Genomic DNA, 17348 nt, shown 5'->3' on the forward strand with positions numbered 1-17348 from the left:
TTATTTTATACCTTTTTTAAAATTTGGGTTGTTTCCTTGATGTTGAGCTTTTTATTTTTATACAATGTCTATCTGTCTTTCATCTGAGTCATATATGTCCCAGTTACTATGCTAATATGCTATGTGTTTCCATATGAGCTCTTTAAACCTGACTTCTCTACTCTCAGGCAGAAATCATGGGATCCAGTTCTGATCCTGGCTGCAGAGTGTGCATCTCACTACCTTCTCCTTGGGCTCATCTGTCAGTCACTGTCATCATCCACCTAAGCCATTAATTTTAATCTCACAACATCATGCATCTACATTTGGTTGGCCTGTCTTATCCAATCAGAGCATCAAAGACCTCCTCAAGATAATGTTTCCAAGAGACCTAATTTCTAGATTCTTTCTCCTGTCAGAAGTTTTCATTGGATTCATGGGAAACTCGCTGCTCTTCATACTATACATGTACGCCTTCTTAATTCAGCCCCATCTGAAGAAGCCCATAGATATGATCTTCACACATCTGACACTTGTCAACGTTTTGAGCATTGTGTTCAGGCTGATACCAGATGTCATGGCATCCTTTGCAGTCAAGCTCCTTTTCCATGATGTGGGATGTAAGGCAGTTCTGTATGCATACAGTGTTACCAGGGGCCTCTCTATCTGTACTATCTTGCTACTGAGCGCATTTCAAGCCATCACTGTCAGTCCTACTCATTCCAAGTGGGTACAGCTTAAATCCAAGCTTGAGTCCTGCATTTTGCCATCACTCCTCTTCATCTGGATCATCAATACGTGTCTCTATATTCCAATGGTCGAAAATGCAAACGGCCAAATCAACTTCACTGTTGTGGGTTCCAGATATCCCCAGACATATTGCCGAAGTGACCAGGTTCGCCACCATACCACCATGTCACTTGTAACTGCATTAACGATTAGAGACATCCTGTTTGTATTTCTTATAATATGGACCAGCCTCTACATGGTGACCCTCCTGTTCAGACACAATAGGAGAACACGGCATGTCCACAGTTCCAGTGACTCTTCCCAGGCCTCTTCTGAAAAGAAAGCCACACAGAGCATCCTTCTGCTTGTGAGCTTCTTTGTGTTTTTCTATTTCTCAAACACCTTTGTTACCTTCTATTCACTTCACAGACCTAAGAACAGCCCAGTATTGGATCTGATTAGTGGAGCTTTATCTTCAGGCTATCCAATCATCTGTCCTTATGTTCTGATGAACAATAGAAAAATTATTTCCAAATTAATTTCTTCCTTTTCAAACTTTGAATGCTCCTTTTCTACAAGAGGCTGTCATGGCTAATTTGACATCCCAAACCTCCATCTATCTTTCTTAGAGAATTCTTGGCCTCATCTGAGCAAAATAACCATGGTGTTCCTGGGTACCTAATATTCAGATGGTAGGAAATGACAGATACTGAATTTTTTATCAGTGAAGAGATTTACTTTTTGACATGGTAATCTATTAATAATGAAAGCTTTCTTTTCTATCTTTGGAATGTTGATCTTATACTAAAATTTTCTAAGATAGGAATTCAGAAAGACATTGTTAAACCATAGTACAAAGTAAAACAAGAAGGAATTATAAAACTCTTAAATTTTGAACTCCTATTACCGGCAGATGGAGATTAGAAAAATATATAAATTATGACTAGGACAAACATTCAAAAATTTAAAAATTATTCAGAGTTGCTTTCATTTTAAATAAGAAAATTAATGAAATAGATTTAATAAAGCATGCTGGAGAGATGGCTTAGAGATTAAGAACACTGTCTGTTCTTCCATAGGTCCTGAGTTCAATCCCCAGCAACTACATGGTGGCTCACAATTATCTATAATGAGATCTTGTGCCCTCTTATGGAATGTAGGCACATGTGCACGTGGAATATTGTATACATAATAAATAAATAATAAATCAATCTTTTAAAAAATATTTAATAAAGTATATCATATTAAATAATTTTCATTGTAGAATAAAATAATAACAGACTATGTTTTTCATGTGCTGTTGTCTCATTTTGGTTTAGTATTTTTTGTCTTGCTGGGTTTTTGTTTTTGATTTTTGTTTTGGGGCCTTTGTTTTAGAGATTTTGAGAGTAAGAAGGAACATTAAGTTGCATGAGTAGGGAAGTAGGGAGGATCTGAGAGTAGTTATGGACGGGGAAAAAATATGACCAAAGTACATTGTATGGTTAAAAAACTTTACATAAAAAGTGCATGTTGTTCAAATTCTGTTTATGTGTACATTATCTATAGTAACTCATCTATTTATTTCCAGATTTAGCCTATTTTTGACATTACAAGAACTAATTTCATTTATTTTGTAGTGGAGACTAAAAATAATACAAAACTCAATAAAACAAAGAGTTGGTTCATTGAAAAATTATATCTACAAGCTCTTAGTCAACCTAACCAAGAGAAAGAAATAGAAAAGACAACTTGATATAATATAGTTCTCAACCTACAGGTCAGACCTGCATATTGGATATTTACATTATGATTCATAACAGTAGCAAAATTGTGGTTATGAGATAGCAATGAAATAATTTTATACTTGGGGTCACCACAACATGAGAAACTGTATTAAAGGGTCACAACATTTGGAAGGTTGAGAACCACTGATATAAGTGGAGATGGAAAGGGGTACATTAAAATCAACAATAACAAAATACAGGGTATCATTAAGGAATACTTTGAAAACCTTCATTCTAAATGCCAGGAAATCTAGAAGAGATAGATAAATTTCTAGACATGCGATGTGGGATTCCCCTCTGTATGCTGTGAACACCATTGTTTAACAAAGAAACTGCTTTGGGCCCATAGCAGAGCAGGGCAGAACAGAGCTAGGCAGGGAAAATCAAACTGAAAGCTGGGAAAAAGAAGGCAGAATCACGAGAAACCATGGAGCCACTGCCAGAGACAGGCACGCTGAAACTTTGCCGGTAAGCCACTGCCACATGGTGATACACAGATTAACAGTGATGGGTTAGTTTAGGATATAAGAGTTAACCAGAAATATGCTTAAGCTATTGGACAAACAGTATTGCAAATAATACAGTTTCTGTGTGGTTATTTCAGGAGTCTGGGCAGCCAGGAATACACAGGCGGACTCCTAGGACATGTATGATCTACCAAAATCAAACATATTTCTAAAGCACAATGAAATTGAAGCAATACTAAACGGTCTCCCAAAAAGGAAAAAAAAACCATGTTGAGCCTTCATCTGAGATCTTCAACATCAAATTGGGACTATTGAGGCGCTCAGACTACTGTACTGAGCAGTTACCAGGTTCTTAACTTCTCTGGTCTGATGTAAGACAGCCATTATTGGACTAGCGACCTGGCAGTATAAACCAATTTAATAAATCCCCTTCTAATATGCATTAATTCTGTTTGTTCTGTTCCTCTAATCATGTTCAGATTCAGACATTTAAAGATGAACTGACAACAATAGTCTTCAAACTATTTCATAACATTAAGAAGGAAAGGAGCATTGCCAGTCTGTTTCTGGTGTACCACTATTACCTTAACACCAAAATCAAATGGAAATTTGGCAAAAGCCACATAGACCACCTCCTCTGATGAAAAAGTCTCTTATTGAAATATGAACAAGTAGGGTGGTGGCAGCACATGCCTTTAATCCCAGAACTTGGGAGGCAGAAGCAGGCAGATCTGAGTTGTAGGCCAGCCTAGTCTACAGAGAGAGTTCCAGAACAGTCAGGGCTTCACAGAGAAACCTTGTTTTTGAAAGAAAGTAGAAAGAAAGAAAGAAAGAAAGAAAGAAAGAAAGAAAGAAAGAAGCCCATAATAATAAGATGATGATGATAACAGTAATAATAATAATATCAGGAATGAGCCAAGGATGACCACTCAGCTCTTACTGGATGTAGTACTTGAAGTCTTAGCCAGAGGAATATGGCATAAGGAAGAAATAAAAAAAAGATACAAGTAGAAAAGAAGGCAAATTATCCCTATTTACAGATGACATAAATCTTTAACTAAAATGTCTTAATAATGTTACCAGAAAACTCTTAGTTTCTGACAACTTCCATCAAAGTAATAAGATACAATATCAAGAAACTAAAGTTAGTAAATTTTATATGGAGAAATAATGAACATCTTGAAAAACCAAGAAAAATCTCCCAATGATGGTAACCTAAAACTAGACTACCTGGCAGACACAGCGTAGCTCCTTCCCTTATAGCCCATCTGCATTTGTGTCAGCCACTGATCTGCAGAAACAAGGAAGCCCGGTGGCCACACTGGACTGGACTCAGGTAGGAAATTCTCACTATCCTTCCATTCTCCATTCACTCTCTCCTGGCTTCCTATCAATCCTGTAGCAGACTGCTTGCAGGAGCCCCTCTTCCCACTATACCCCCATTCCCTGAGGACTCTACTTCTTAGTGCAGACCTGACACCCCTACTTCTTTTCTGCAGCCCCTCTTAATGTTTCCTTCTAACCCATCTCCATTCCTCTCTGCCACCCACTGAGCTGCAGAAGTACTCTACCAAGGACTCCACAGCCACCACAGTTGCCTAGGATCCAGAGACCAAACAGCAATCAAAGAACAGAGCAACCACCCAACAAAGACAAGACCAGACATCAACATCAAGAAATACTTCAACCATCATAACTCCATATGCACAAAAACACAAACAAGAATAACCAAGACAGTACACCACCATAACCCACTATCCCTATTATAGTAAGCCCTAAGTTTTGCAATACAGTGAAAGAACAAGACAAGGACTTCAAAATACCTATTATGACTGCATGTTCAAGGAACTTAAAAGGGAATATGAATAAATCCCTTAATGAAGTCTGAGGAAATACAAAGAGTTGAATAAAATAATGAAAGCAACTAGAGATATGGAAGCAGAAGCAGAATCACTAAAGAAAATTCAAACTGAAATCAAACTGGAAATGAGAAATTCAGGAATTCAAGCAAAAACCTCAAAGGTAAGGCTCACCAACAGAGAACAAGATAGGAAAGATAAAATCTTAGATGTTGAAGACAAGATAGAAGAAATGAATAGTTCAGCAAAGAAAATGTTAAATCTTTTAAAATATAGGCATAAAACAGCCAAGAAATCCAAGACACTATGAAAAGACCAAATCTATGAATAATAGGGACAGAGGAGGGAGGAGAAACTCAAGTCGAAGGTACAGAAAATATTTTTATCAAAATCACAGAAAAAAATTTCTCCAGTCTAAAGAAAGAAGTGTCTATTATAGAACAGGAAGCACAAAATACCAAATGTACTGGACCAAGAAGATATTCACCACAGCATAGTCAAAACACTAAACATACAGAATGAATAGAGTATTAAAAGACCGAGTAACATATAAAGACAACTTATTAGAATTACACCCGATTTCTCAATGGAGTTTCTAAAAACAAGAAGGGCTTGGATAGATGTTCTACAAACACTAAGAGACTACAGATGTCAGCCCAGACTACTATACCCAACAAAGCTATTAATCACAATAGACAAAGAAAAACATTCCACAATAAAACCAAATTCAAACAATTTCTACCTACCAACTAAGTTACAGAGAAAGCAGTAGAAAGATAACTTCAACCTGAAGAGGTTAGTCACATCCAAGAAGACACAGGAATAAATAATCCCTGTTCAGTCAATCAAAACGTGAAGGGGGGCACTGAAGCATTAATCTAACTAATCTTTATCAATAAAAAATTGGGAGTCAAATATTGGGATAAGACCCTGGAAGATAAGAGAACAGGGAGAAACTGCCAGTTGTCTCCTAACTCTTTTGTTTCTCTGTCCGAAATGACCAAGGCCCTCTCTGCCCTGCCTTACTACTTCCGGTCTCCTCTCCCTACAGTGCTCCAAACCACTATGGTTAATTTTGGTCAGCTAGTGGCTGGCCCCGTCCCCTGACTCTAAGCAAACTTTGTCAGAACACAATCAAAATATCACACCTTTCCCCCTTTTTGTCTAAATAGAAAGCGGCAATTTTATTTAGACACATAACAGGAAAACAAGAATCAGTGAACACTGCTTGTTGGTAACTGTCAACATTAATGGTCTCAATTCCCCAGGATAAAGACACAGACTAAAAGACTGGATTAGAAGACCAAATCCACCTTTCTACTTCTTTCAAGAAACAAACCACAAACCTCACCATCAAAGATAGACATCACCTCAGGGTGAAAAGATGGAAAAGGACCAGGAAGTGTTGGCACACGCCTTTAATCCCAGCACTCGGAAGGCAGAGGCAGGCGGATCTCTGTGAGTTCGAGGCCAGCCTGGTGTACAGAGCGATTTCCAGGACAGGCTACAAAGCTACAGAGGAACCCTGTCTTGGGGGGGGCACAAGGAATTTTGCTTAGGTGGGTGCTAGCCACCCACAGGCCAGCGAGGGCTCTCAAGGCCAAGGATGGTGGGAAGATATCCACATGCCCCGTGATGAGCAAATATACGGTTGGAGAAATGGGAGAGAAAGAGAAGTGGAAAGATTCATGTGCTGTGGAAAGAGGCAGAACGGAAGGAACGAAGGCAGTGAGTAGTAGGCTGATGCAAGAGGACTGTTTGCCACCTGGGGCCATGGTGACGTGGTACCCTGAACAGGGGACCCGCAAAGAAGAAAAGTCAGGTGAGTGGATCTCAGTAGCCAATATGGGCAGTACTCCCTCTCATAATAAAGGAACACAACTGAACATACTGAAACATTCTAGAGAGTGGGCAGCTTTCTTTCTCCAACGTTTAATAAGTTCTAGGAGAAGGTGCTAGACCTTTTTCCCTGGATACTCACTGGACATGTATGGCACAAGAGTACTTAGGAATAGGTAGTACTGCTCGCCCAGCAACACGAGGGAGAAGCCCTTCCTCCTTATTTCTTCCTCCTCGTCGCAGCCATCATAAATTGCCTTAAAGGAACTGGTTTGGGAGGTTTTGTTTGGTTTGACTTTTTTGTTCTTTCCGTCCTTACCTTTGGTGGTTGGAGGCGGAGAACCATGGATATCAGGTGGCACCACCCAATTCTTTGTCCACTTCTTTGCTGTACTCTGAAAGAACACACACACAAAAAAAGCTGCGGGCAAACTGAAATCACTGCCCACTTCTTTGCCCGACTCTGTAAGCAAAAAATGCAGGTGAACTGAAACCACAACCCACCCCCTTGCCCAACACTAGAAACAAAAACGTGGGCAAACCAAGAGTATCTTCTATCCACCCTGCCCTAGAACAGCTGTCTAACTGAAGAGGATGGCCGCCCTCCATATCCCATTCAAAGTGCTAAAAATCAGCTTGTATCCATGCCCAACCAAAAAACGAAAGACCAGATTGGTCGCTGTTTTCATTACCCCCAACAGCGACACCTAATCCTTGGACAAAGAACCCTCTGAATTCTTGGCATCTCCTGCTTCTGCCCCTTCTGCCTCGTGCTTCCTCTTTATGAAGCTATGATAAACCCTCCTTCAGAGTTTTCACAATTATTTCCAGCGATTCTCCCCCAGCAGCAAGGGGGACAACAAAGATGGAAACGACATAAAATGGGGACCTTACAGAGGATCCACAAGGCAGTCATGCAGAATGGGCTGCACTCTTTTTTTGTTACTCAGATGTTCGAATCCATGGCCACTACATTAAACACTCCTCAGGATTGAAAAATTATAAAGAAAACTGTCCTCTCCAGAGGAAAATTCCCCCAATGGGAAGCCACATTTTACGATGAATAAGAAATTCTCTGGACAGGGAAATGTTGCTAGAAATGTTTCAGTACCCCTCCTCCCCGCATGCTTTACAAGGTGTGGAAATATATTCTTCCTCCGCTGCACAAATGCAGGGACTGCCTAACTACTTTGACCAAGTGTGGCTTTGCGCCACAAACGCAATTAGCCACACCGCTGAAGAGGCTATTGTTCTGCTTTGGGGACTAAAACAAAAACCCAGGGAGTATTTTGCAGACTGTCTACCGGGTGCAAGAGGCAGTAAATCGCCACTTGGTGGAGTCTGAAACTCTAGCAAAGGAACTAATTTGGGATAGAGCCACCACTGAGGCAAGAAAAGTTCTTGCTGTGCTCTAAATGGGGAGCTGGAGGACTCCAGATACTGCTGCTAACCAAGTAGAGGCCCTCGCAGCTGCTTTAGCCACACACCTTGAGACAAATGAGGCTTTGAGACCAAAAAATAGCGACTGGATATGTGGATGTCGGGGACATGTTGCAAAGCAACGCCCAAGCAAAACTCAGAATCCTGGGGGGAGAGGGGGAAGGCCTCCATCTGTTTGCTCTAAATGTAAAAACAGGATTCCATTGGGCTAGAGATTGTAGATCTAAAACCACTAAAGATGGACAGCCTTTAAACTTCTCATGGTGTAGCCCCAAGACGAGGAAATAAGGGGGACCCCTTAAACACTTTAAATATCTATAGGGACTCACCGAGCAAGAATGAGACTTGAAATAAGGGGTGCCATATTTGGAGGCATTATTGACATAGGTGTGGAAAGAACATGTTTGAAGAAGAAGGAAAGATCTGCTTTCTGCAAACTCTGCCCTGGCCCTATGGCCAAGGGTGTTGGAGGGACAGTCACGATCCTAGCAGGTCTCTCGACCATTCTGGGAAGATAATGAGGGCAATTACCCGCCCCCCCCCCTTAATTTTGCTGGACCTCCCCAATGACCTATGAGGAACAGATCTTTTGGAAGATATGGACGTGGTAGTCGCCACTGACAGTAAAGCCTTTTATGCTGATTGCAGAGTTCATGATAAGCTTAGAATGGAATGCTACCCCCCAATTCTAATGGGCACTGATACTAAGGAGCTCCTTTTCCCCCTAAAACTTTCCTGGAACTCCGACACCCCAATGTGGGTAGATTAGTGAACAATGATGGTGATAAATTACCAAGCATTAAAAAATCTAGTTAGGGAACAATTAGAGATGGGACACATCAAACCACCTGTTAGCCCCTGGAACTCTCCAGTTTTTTTTATAAAGAAAAAATCAGGCTAATTAGATTTCTCCCTGATTTAAGGGCAATTAATGCATCTACGCAGGCCATGGGAGCTACTCAGCCTAGCCTCCCTGCTCTCTCGGCCATTCCCAATAACTAAATGTGGTCACTATTGACATAGAGGACTGTTTTTTTCCCATCCCTCTGCATCCTGATGACAAGTAGAGATTCATTTCCTCAGTCCCAACCGAGAATAAAAGATACCATTGGAGGATGTCCCCACAGAGCATGAAAAATAGTTCAACAATTTATCGTTTATGTATGGGAGATTTTAAAATCAGTGGCTAAAGATTGCTACATTGTCCATTATATAGATGGCATTTAATTCAACATCCTAATGCAGACCATTAAAAAAAAACTTACTGACAAAGATTACAAAGGTCCTACTTTAAAAAGAAGTACAGGTGACTGCTGAAAGAATGCAATACCAGAAGCCATAAGGCTTCTGGGGAACACTATAAATAGTAATGTAATAAAGCCACAAAAGTTACAATTCAGATTCCCAACTCCCCCAGCTTTATCATCCATGCAGACTTCTTTTGGAAACCTTGCCTGTGTATGGCCTTGCTTTCCTGTTACAACTGGCCCGTTGACCCCTTCTCTTTGCCCTTTTGCGAGCTGCAAAGAGACCTGAGGAATTCCTGATTATCACAGAGTAGGCTCCAAAAAAGAGAAAGAAAAAAGCCTAGGAATTGTTAATACAGGCTTCAACCTGACTATGCTACATAGATACAATTCAAATAAAGAACTCTGGGGATTGGCCATGCCAACACCTGGATTACTTATCAGGGCTACAATAAATTAACCCCTGATCAGATAGTTTACTGGGTACATTTAGCTTACTTCTCTGCCCCTATAATTGACCCATTTAAAGATGGTATTTTTACATTGACTCTCAAAATTCTTAAGACTGCGCAGTTAATATTAGGAAAAGACCCAGATCAAATTGTGCTTCCCATATCCCAGAATCTATTAGCTTAGAATTTGTCCTCTAATCCCAAAACACAAACTTTTCTATTCATGTTCCATGGTCAGATTGATAATCATTACCCAAAAAAGCAAGGTTTTTGTCTATTTTGCCACAAATGTCAAACCTACATATTAGGTTTCTCAGTTCTACCTCCATCCCAGCTGCAGCTTGGGGGTTCATGGATGCAACCAAGACAAAACTCGGCTATGTTTTACATTAATAGGAAACAAACCTCAGGTATACAGTCATTCTTTTAAAGGATCAGTTCTGCTCATTGAACTTTGCATGTTTTGACTATCAGGACCCTCTCAATATTCTTAGTGAAAGTCAGTATGCCACTAATGTGGTAAAATCCTTGCCCCATGCTACAGTAAAACCAACAGGGGGCCCACTTTTTATGGCTGTGACTCAGCTCCAGATGTTAACTGAACAAAGATCTTCCCCTTCCTGTATACAACATGCCCACTCTCATCAGAACCTTCCTGGAATAATTTCAGAGGGAAAGGCATTAGTGGATCAGCTGTGTCTGCCCTCATGCTCTCCCCACCAGCCCAAGCTAGAGAGCTACATGCTTGCTTTTTTAACTCTGCAGCCTCCCTCCACAAATTAAACTCCCTTGCAAGCATCTAGTTCACAGCTAGGCCTCCTGAGGACCACTCCTCCCATGAGGCTCATTGCAGCCCACAGTGAAAGTCCTTGAGAATTGCACCTTAACTCTCTTTGGCAGATAGATGGATGTTGCTCATGTTCTGTCTTCTGGACGCCAAAATTATGCCCATAGGATTATTGATACTCACTCCTCCTTCATTTTTGCATTAACAGTGTCAAAAGAAAATTCAAAAATGGCCATCTTTGCTATGGAAACCACCATGTTAGCCATGGGGGTTCAGTATTCTACCAAAATAGATAATGGCTCCACCTATCCACCCACTCAATTTAAAGTCTTCTGTGCTGACTGGAACATTGCTTGCAAAGCAGGCATTCCCAAGGACAAACAATTGTCAAGCATGCAAACAATTCATTTATAAAACAATTACAAAATGGGGAAATGGGATTCATATAATCCCACAAGAAAAATTAATATCAGCCTTATTTATGTTAAAATTTTAAATTTTGATGAATCTGGATTAACTCCCACTTATAAGCACTGGGGAGCCATGCTCCCTTGAGCTACACCATTGCCACTAGTCCTCTATCTAGCGAGACCCCACAATCAATGGAGGGAGTCCTGCCCCCTGCTAACAATAGGGTGAGATTTTGCTTGTATTTATCCAGGAGAAGAAAAACCTAATTGCCTCAATGGGCAAACTGTCAAGTCATTTACAAAGAGTAGAGAGACTGTTGTCCACGAAGGACAGCCTGTTGCTGGACAAGGAGGACGAGGATCCAGTCCAGAGAGAGAATACTCGGGGACACAAGATGTGAGGAGCCAGAAGGATCCCAGAGGCAGTCATCAACAGAGAGATCTATGCTGGCTCCCACCATAACTTGGGGAGCCCTTAAAGTCTTACTAACTCAGACTGAAATGTGTCCCTGGAGGGGCCAGAGACAGGACCTTATACCCTATTCCTGTCTATGTGTCCCATTATTGCCAATCATTTTCAAGCCTAGACTCAGTCTTCGCTGTGGGCCCTGGTTAGAGACCCTCCATTTCTAATACCAGTCTCCTGGGACTCTATTTGCTGATCATATACAGTGACAACCCTAAAATAGATGACCCTCACACCACCACCCCCAGAAAATTCATCTATGCTTTCTCCCATTAACAGCTCTATTTATCTGAAGCCTGCCTTCCCCATATGGCTGGGTTTTGCCTCCATGGGGATACCTGCCCCCACCCCTAATTTTGTGCTCTTTGGCAAAGATGGCCACATGAGATTTTGCAGTTTGGATAAATAGTCAGCCCAAGGGAGAAGAGTACTTCGCATTACCATACACTTCCCCACAGACCGACAGTACCAAGGAATCTCATTCAGGAATAGACCCATGGCCAGGATCAAGGCCACTTTCCAATACAATGCCTACATGCTCCATTGATGCCCTGTACAACTTCTCACCCAAACATCCGGCTATTTATGTGCTGTTACAATCTTCGTGGAGGTTGGGATGTCAGCCCTGAATGGATCCTACAATTTCTCTTTTCTTTCTTTCTTTCTTTCTTTCTTTCTTTCTTTCTTTCTTTCTTTCTTTCTTTCTTTCTCTGTAGCTTTAGATCCTGTCCTGGAACTAGCTCATGCAGACCAGGTTGGTCTCGAACTCACAGAGATCTGTCTGCCTCTGCCTCCCTAGTGCTGGGATCAGTGGCATGTGCCTCCACCAACCTGCTCGGCTCCTACAATTTCAAGGATGTTTGTCCACCCACTGCCCTTGACAATTATCTTCCCTGAAAACTTTCTGGGCTCAATCCTTCTGAAACACATCCACAGGAGAACACCCCTCATATCTGTGGGATTTGATACCTGATAATGGCTGGCCACCCCAATAAGTTTGGGGCTTTCCATAATTTTGTGGCCTATGACCCTGCTTAGATTTCAGACCTTTTGTGGAGATGCAGGGAGTTTATTTATTTATTTATTCATTTATTTTCTCCACTCATAAAGGAAATAACGCACAGCCTTTTAAGAAAAGCTTCCATTCTGTCCATAGAAGCCTTTGGGGACCTGCTATTAACCTCCCCCACACAGGACATGCCTGGGTCCGGCCACCTTCCTTCTTTTCTTGATTTTCATACACTGGATCTACTCTTAACTACTCTAAGATGAATTGTACCCTAGCCCTGCTGGGACCCTGATTATGGCAACACCTCCTTATCTCTATGCCACCCTCCATTTGCATGGTTTCCAGTTAATGCAACAGAGAGATGGCAAGGGGATATGATTTTAATAACAACCTCCCACTGTATTTCCAAGATGTAGAGGGATATTTGTATTTCAGCCATAGTAGTAGCAATAGCCCTGGGTTTGTCTGTTTCAGTAGCAACAGCCACTGCAGTAATTTCCTTGCAAAATTCTGTAAAGACAGCAGCAGCCTTAAACAATATGTCAAGGTTAACAACAAAGCACTTGATACCCATCTCCAAGTTAATCAGGTCCTCCTAGTAGGCCTACTTAACCTCCATCACCAAGTAAGTATTATACAGGATGAGACAAATGGCCTCCGGGATTTAGCTCAGGTAACCTGTGACCCCCCGATATACCGTGTTGTCATTGGACACCAATACAGTCCCAGGTGAGAGCCCTGGGAATCAGCATAACCCTCTATGGCAACAGGAGCCATGGATATCAACACAGACCCTGGCCACAGTAGGGCCATGGACCCAGACATGACATCCAGCTGCAGCTCTGGCCTGGATGCCTCCATGGCACCAGGTAGTAGCATGTGGCACTCACATCTGTATGATCCTGACTGCAGCATATCCCCTGGGCACCAACATGGTCCCAGGTGGCTGATCGGATGACAGGCCACCGCATGGCCTTTGCTTGCAACAGTAGCCACAGATGTTTCTCAGCCCTGGCTGCTATAGGAACACAGAGCCAGACTTGACTCTTGGCAGCAGCCAAGGCCTGGATGTCACTGTGGGGACTTTTGCTTTGGGGGCTGGGGTGATGAGGGCAGGGGAGTCAGGAATGAGTTAGCCAGGAAGCAGACTCCAGAGACCAGTGTCAGGGTGCATCTAGTTTACTGTGGATGCTCTGGATTTCCAGACGACAGACTTAAGAGTGACCATGTTTTGTGATCTCATGGACTGCATATATTTACACAGAATCCAGAGACAAATGCTCATGGCCATGAAACTCAGAATAGCGAGTGAGAGAGTGCCCGAACACCACTGGATCCAGCCTCCCAACTGGGCCATAGCATTCTACCATCCCTTGGCTGTAACAGGGGACACCCGAGTATTATTTAAAATTAAGGGAAGTAGAATTTTACAATTTCAGAAGCATTGGTCACAATAGAGGGTGTAACACAAGCCGTATGATAAAAATACAAGCAAGACATTTGTTGAATTATCCATAATGAGTCTACCTGCTCTTGCAATAAGGCAGTTTGCTGATTTAAATTTAAAAGTCCATATTTTTGTGAGAATTCAAGGCATTTTGCATTTGAAGGACCTTGCTAACTTGTCCTGCCAATCTATCCACAGTGTCCACCACAAGAGACATTTGGGCTATTGTCAGCTGAGCAACTGTCGCAGCAGCAGCAGCAGAGACCGTGATCCTGCAACCACAGCAGCTATTACTCCGATGTCACATTTTTCTCAATACAGGGTCACTTCTGCTCGAACAGCCTTCTCTCAGACCAGCAAAGGAATGATCACTGGTACACGAACAGGGCAGCCGAGGAGCTTCCATCCCAGCAACTGCTCAGGCTGCAGTAGTCTCTGGATAAACAATCAAGAACAACATCTCCCTCCCCAAAAGTACTATTCCGAAATCAGCAGGCCCATGGCCGTACCGCCACATGTTAATACCACCTCTTAACAAATCTGGACTTTGGCTGATCCACTCTCCCCAAAGCATAGCTCCTTGCAGATCAAAGCCGGCTACTGTGGGCCAGCAACGGGGAGCTGGGGTAGGACATGATTATGTGTCACAGTACTTTTTAAATCCTCCTTATTCATGGAATACCAAATATTTCTTAGTCCCATAACCTTGCTAGATGTAGCATTTGAAGTAAAATCTGCTATGGAAGCATTACTGAGTATTACACAGTGATGTAAAAATGAAGAATTTTCATTTATATAAGAGTGATTCTGTGCCTTCCAACAATTGGTGGAATAAAAAAAGATGGATATAAAGGACTAGTCCGGCTCACTGGCATTAATATTGGGGGGTTCCTTACCAGACTCCGTACAGTCTGCTACGCTTGAGTGAGACTCACCGGGATGCTGACCGTCATCATTCCCATCCATAGCTTCATTACTGCTTCCTTTGACAGTACTGTCCATCAGCCGAATGTTATCGTTCCGGGATCCAAATAGGTTTGTTCTCACCTGGGGGAAAACACATACAGCCCCCCTCACCCTAGCTAACAGGGGTGTGGGATCCTTCCACTGTCCTGTAATCAGGTCTTTCCATCGTACCCATCCCAAGGACGGAGAACTTTTATTCCAGTGTCTTTCCATGGCCGAGTGGCCCTCACGGTCCACAGTTTAAAAAATTAAAACAAATAAAATAGAAGCCAATTGTGTACTGGGAGAGGGAATATACTCCCTCCTATTTATTTTTGTGAAATACAGTTTTAGAACCATATGCATTCTTTCTACTATAGCTTGTCCAGTGGGGTTGTATGGAATACCTGTAATATGTTTAATATTATTATCTACACAAAAGATTCGAAATTTTCCACTAGTATATGCAGGTCCATTATCTGTTTTAATAACATTAGGTAAGCCCATATAAGCAAAAGCCAGCAGGCGATGAGCTATCACATCCTTAATTTTCTCCCCACTATGCAATGAAGCAAAAACTACTTTGGAGCAAATATCTACCAAAATATGCATGTATTTCAGTTTTCCAGCTGAAGTAGGTGGGTTACATCCATCTGCCCAATGTCATTTGGCTTAAGTCCACGGGGGTTAACTCCTGCAATAGGTGCATTATGAAAAGGGGCACAAATCTAACATTGGGTGGTCATTTGTAAGGCAGTAGCTCTAGAGCAACCAGTATGGTGCTACAGGGACGGAGCATTAAAGTGATACTTCTTATGGAGTTTAGAAGCCTTTTCTTTAGGACTGGCAAGTAATATTCAGTTATGTGCATTTGCGAGCTGATCACCCTCAGCCTGGGGTCCAGGTAATTGAGTATGACCTCTAATATGACTCACAAAAGAGGATCCTGTCTGGACCAAAATAAATGTTGCAAACAGCATAATTGTTATTATATAAGAGACACAGGGGAAATATAAGGAGCGGTCTCTAAGGGAGCAATAATTTGAGACAAGTAAATACTATCAGTATATAAATTAATTGGCTCATCAGAAAACATTTGCAATGCTAGAATACAGCTGGGGTCACTCATTCAATTGAGCAATCTGAAAGGCAGCTGGCCCTGAGGATCCAAATCCCAGGTTGCCGCGACTCTGTCTGCTAATTGCATTCTTGGAATTCAGATAAGGAATTAGTACTAATTGAGCTATACACACTGCTCCTTCCCAGAATCAGTCCCATAGACCCTGATGGTAAAGGACCACATACATTCAGAGGAAGAGCCTGCATCCACATTTGGGGCATTGAGACTGCTTGGGCAGAGGTGCAGAGGTCCAATCCTGCACTCCCTGGGGTGGTTCTGATGAGGTCTGCAATGCAAAAGGATTGCCTTGTGGAAGGAATTGAATATGGCCACTCCCGGGTTACTGCCTCTGTGGTCCCACGGTCATTTCTCCATGCACTGGGGTTCTGGGGCCCTGGATCAGGGCCCTCCACCAGTTTCCCTGCTATTGATTAATAGGAGGTGGCAGGGGTTTCCCTTCTATGTCTGTCTTGGAGCGACAATCATCAGCCCAATGTGCTCCCTTCTGCATCTATCGCACATGCCAGATTTCTTCCCTCCTCCCATCATTAGCTGTGGGCATTCCTTCCAGAAACGGCCAGGATCTCTGAAGTTAAAACAATTACGGCCTCTGGCCCCCAGTCCCTGTCCTCACATGTTTCCCTGAGGCTGAATAGCTGCTGCCATAACCTAGCCTTGAATGAAATTCCCATCTATATCTCTGCATATTTTGTTATATTCATTTAAACTCTTTGCTTTGTGAGGGAGTAAATGCTCAATATTTGTTAGTATTTTCAAATGCAAGTTGTTTTACTATGGGCATGGCTAACTGCAATAGCCATTCCACATAGTCCTGAAATGGTTCAGAAGGCCCTTGTAAAACTTTAGACAGCTGATCTCCCACCACCTTGTTATGTAGAACCTTCCAAGCTTTATCAGTGGTGGCCACTATTTGTGCAAATACCACCAGATCATACAAAACTTGTTGCTGCAAATTGGCATAAGCCCCTGCCCCAGTCAACATATCTAGATTACATTGAGTTTGTCTGGCTTGAGCATTTCATCGTGCTATCTACAAACAGTTTTCCTTGTATTCTCCCCATCATAGAAGATAGTCTCCCCCAGATAAAACAACGTGGAATAATTGCTGCCAATCACTTGGTGTTAAATTCAGAGTGGAGAAAGACTCCACCATGGCCAATGAGCAGGGTGCTTGGGCCCCATAAGCAGCAGCAGCCTCCTTTAATTGCTTTATCTCCTTAAACTGTAATGGAAAATGTTGGCGCATCACCTGCCCTGGATTATTAGGGTCCAGTACTTCCATTACAGGTGCCACCATGTGTGCAGAGTGGAAGCATACCCTTCTATTTTCATCCTTGTTTGAATGAGACCACCAGCCTTCATCAT

General features: G+C 42.2%; 1 protein-coding gene across 1 annotated transcript; it reads left to right on the forward strand.

The window, feature by feature from the left end:
* The first annotated feature begins 355 nt into the window (after nt 1-355).
* On the forward strand, nt 356-1457 carry LOC142841978 (vomeronasal type-1 receptor 3-like). Its single transcript, XM_075958971.1, has one exon. The coding sequence runs from the start codon at nt 356-358 to the stop codon at nt 1301-1303; it is 948 nt and encodes a 315-aa protein (XP_075815086.1). The 3' UTR covers nt 1304-1457.
* Nucleotides 1458-17348: the final 15891 nt, after the last annotated feature.

Source organism: Microtus pennsylvanicus, chromosome 1 (genome assembly GCF_037038515.1).
Source record: "Microtus pennsylvanicus isolate mMicPen1 chromosome 1, mMicPen1.hap1, whole genome shotgun sequence".
NCBI lineage: Eukaryota > Metazoa > Chordata > Mammalia > Rodentia > Cricetidae > Microtus > Microtus pennsylvanicus.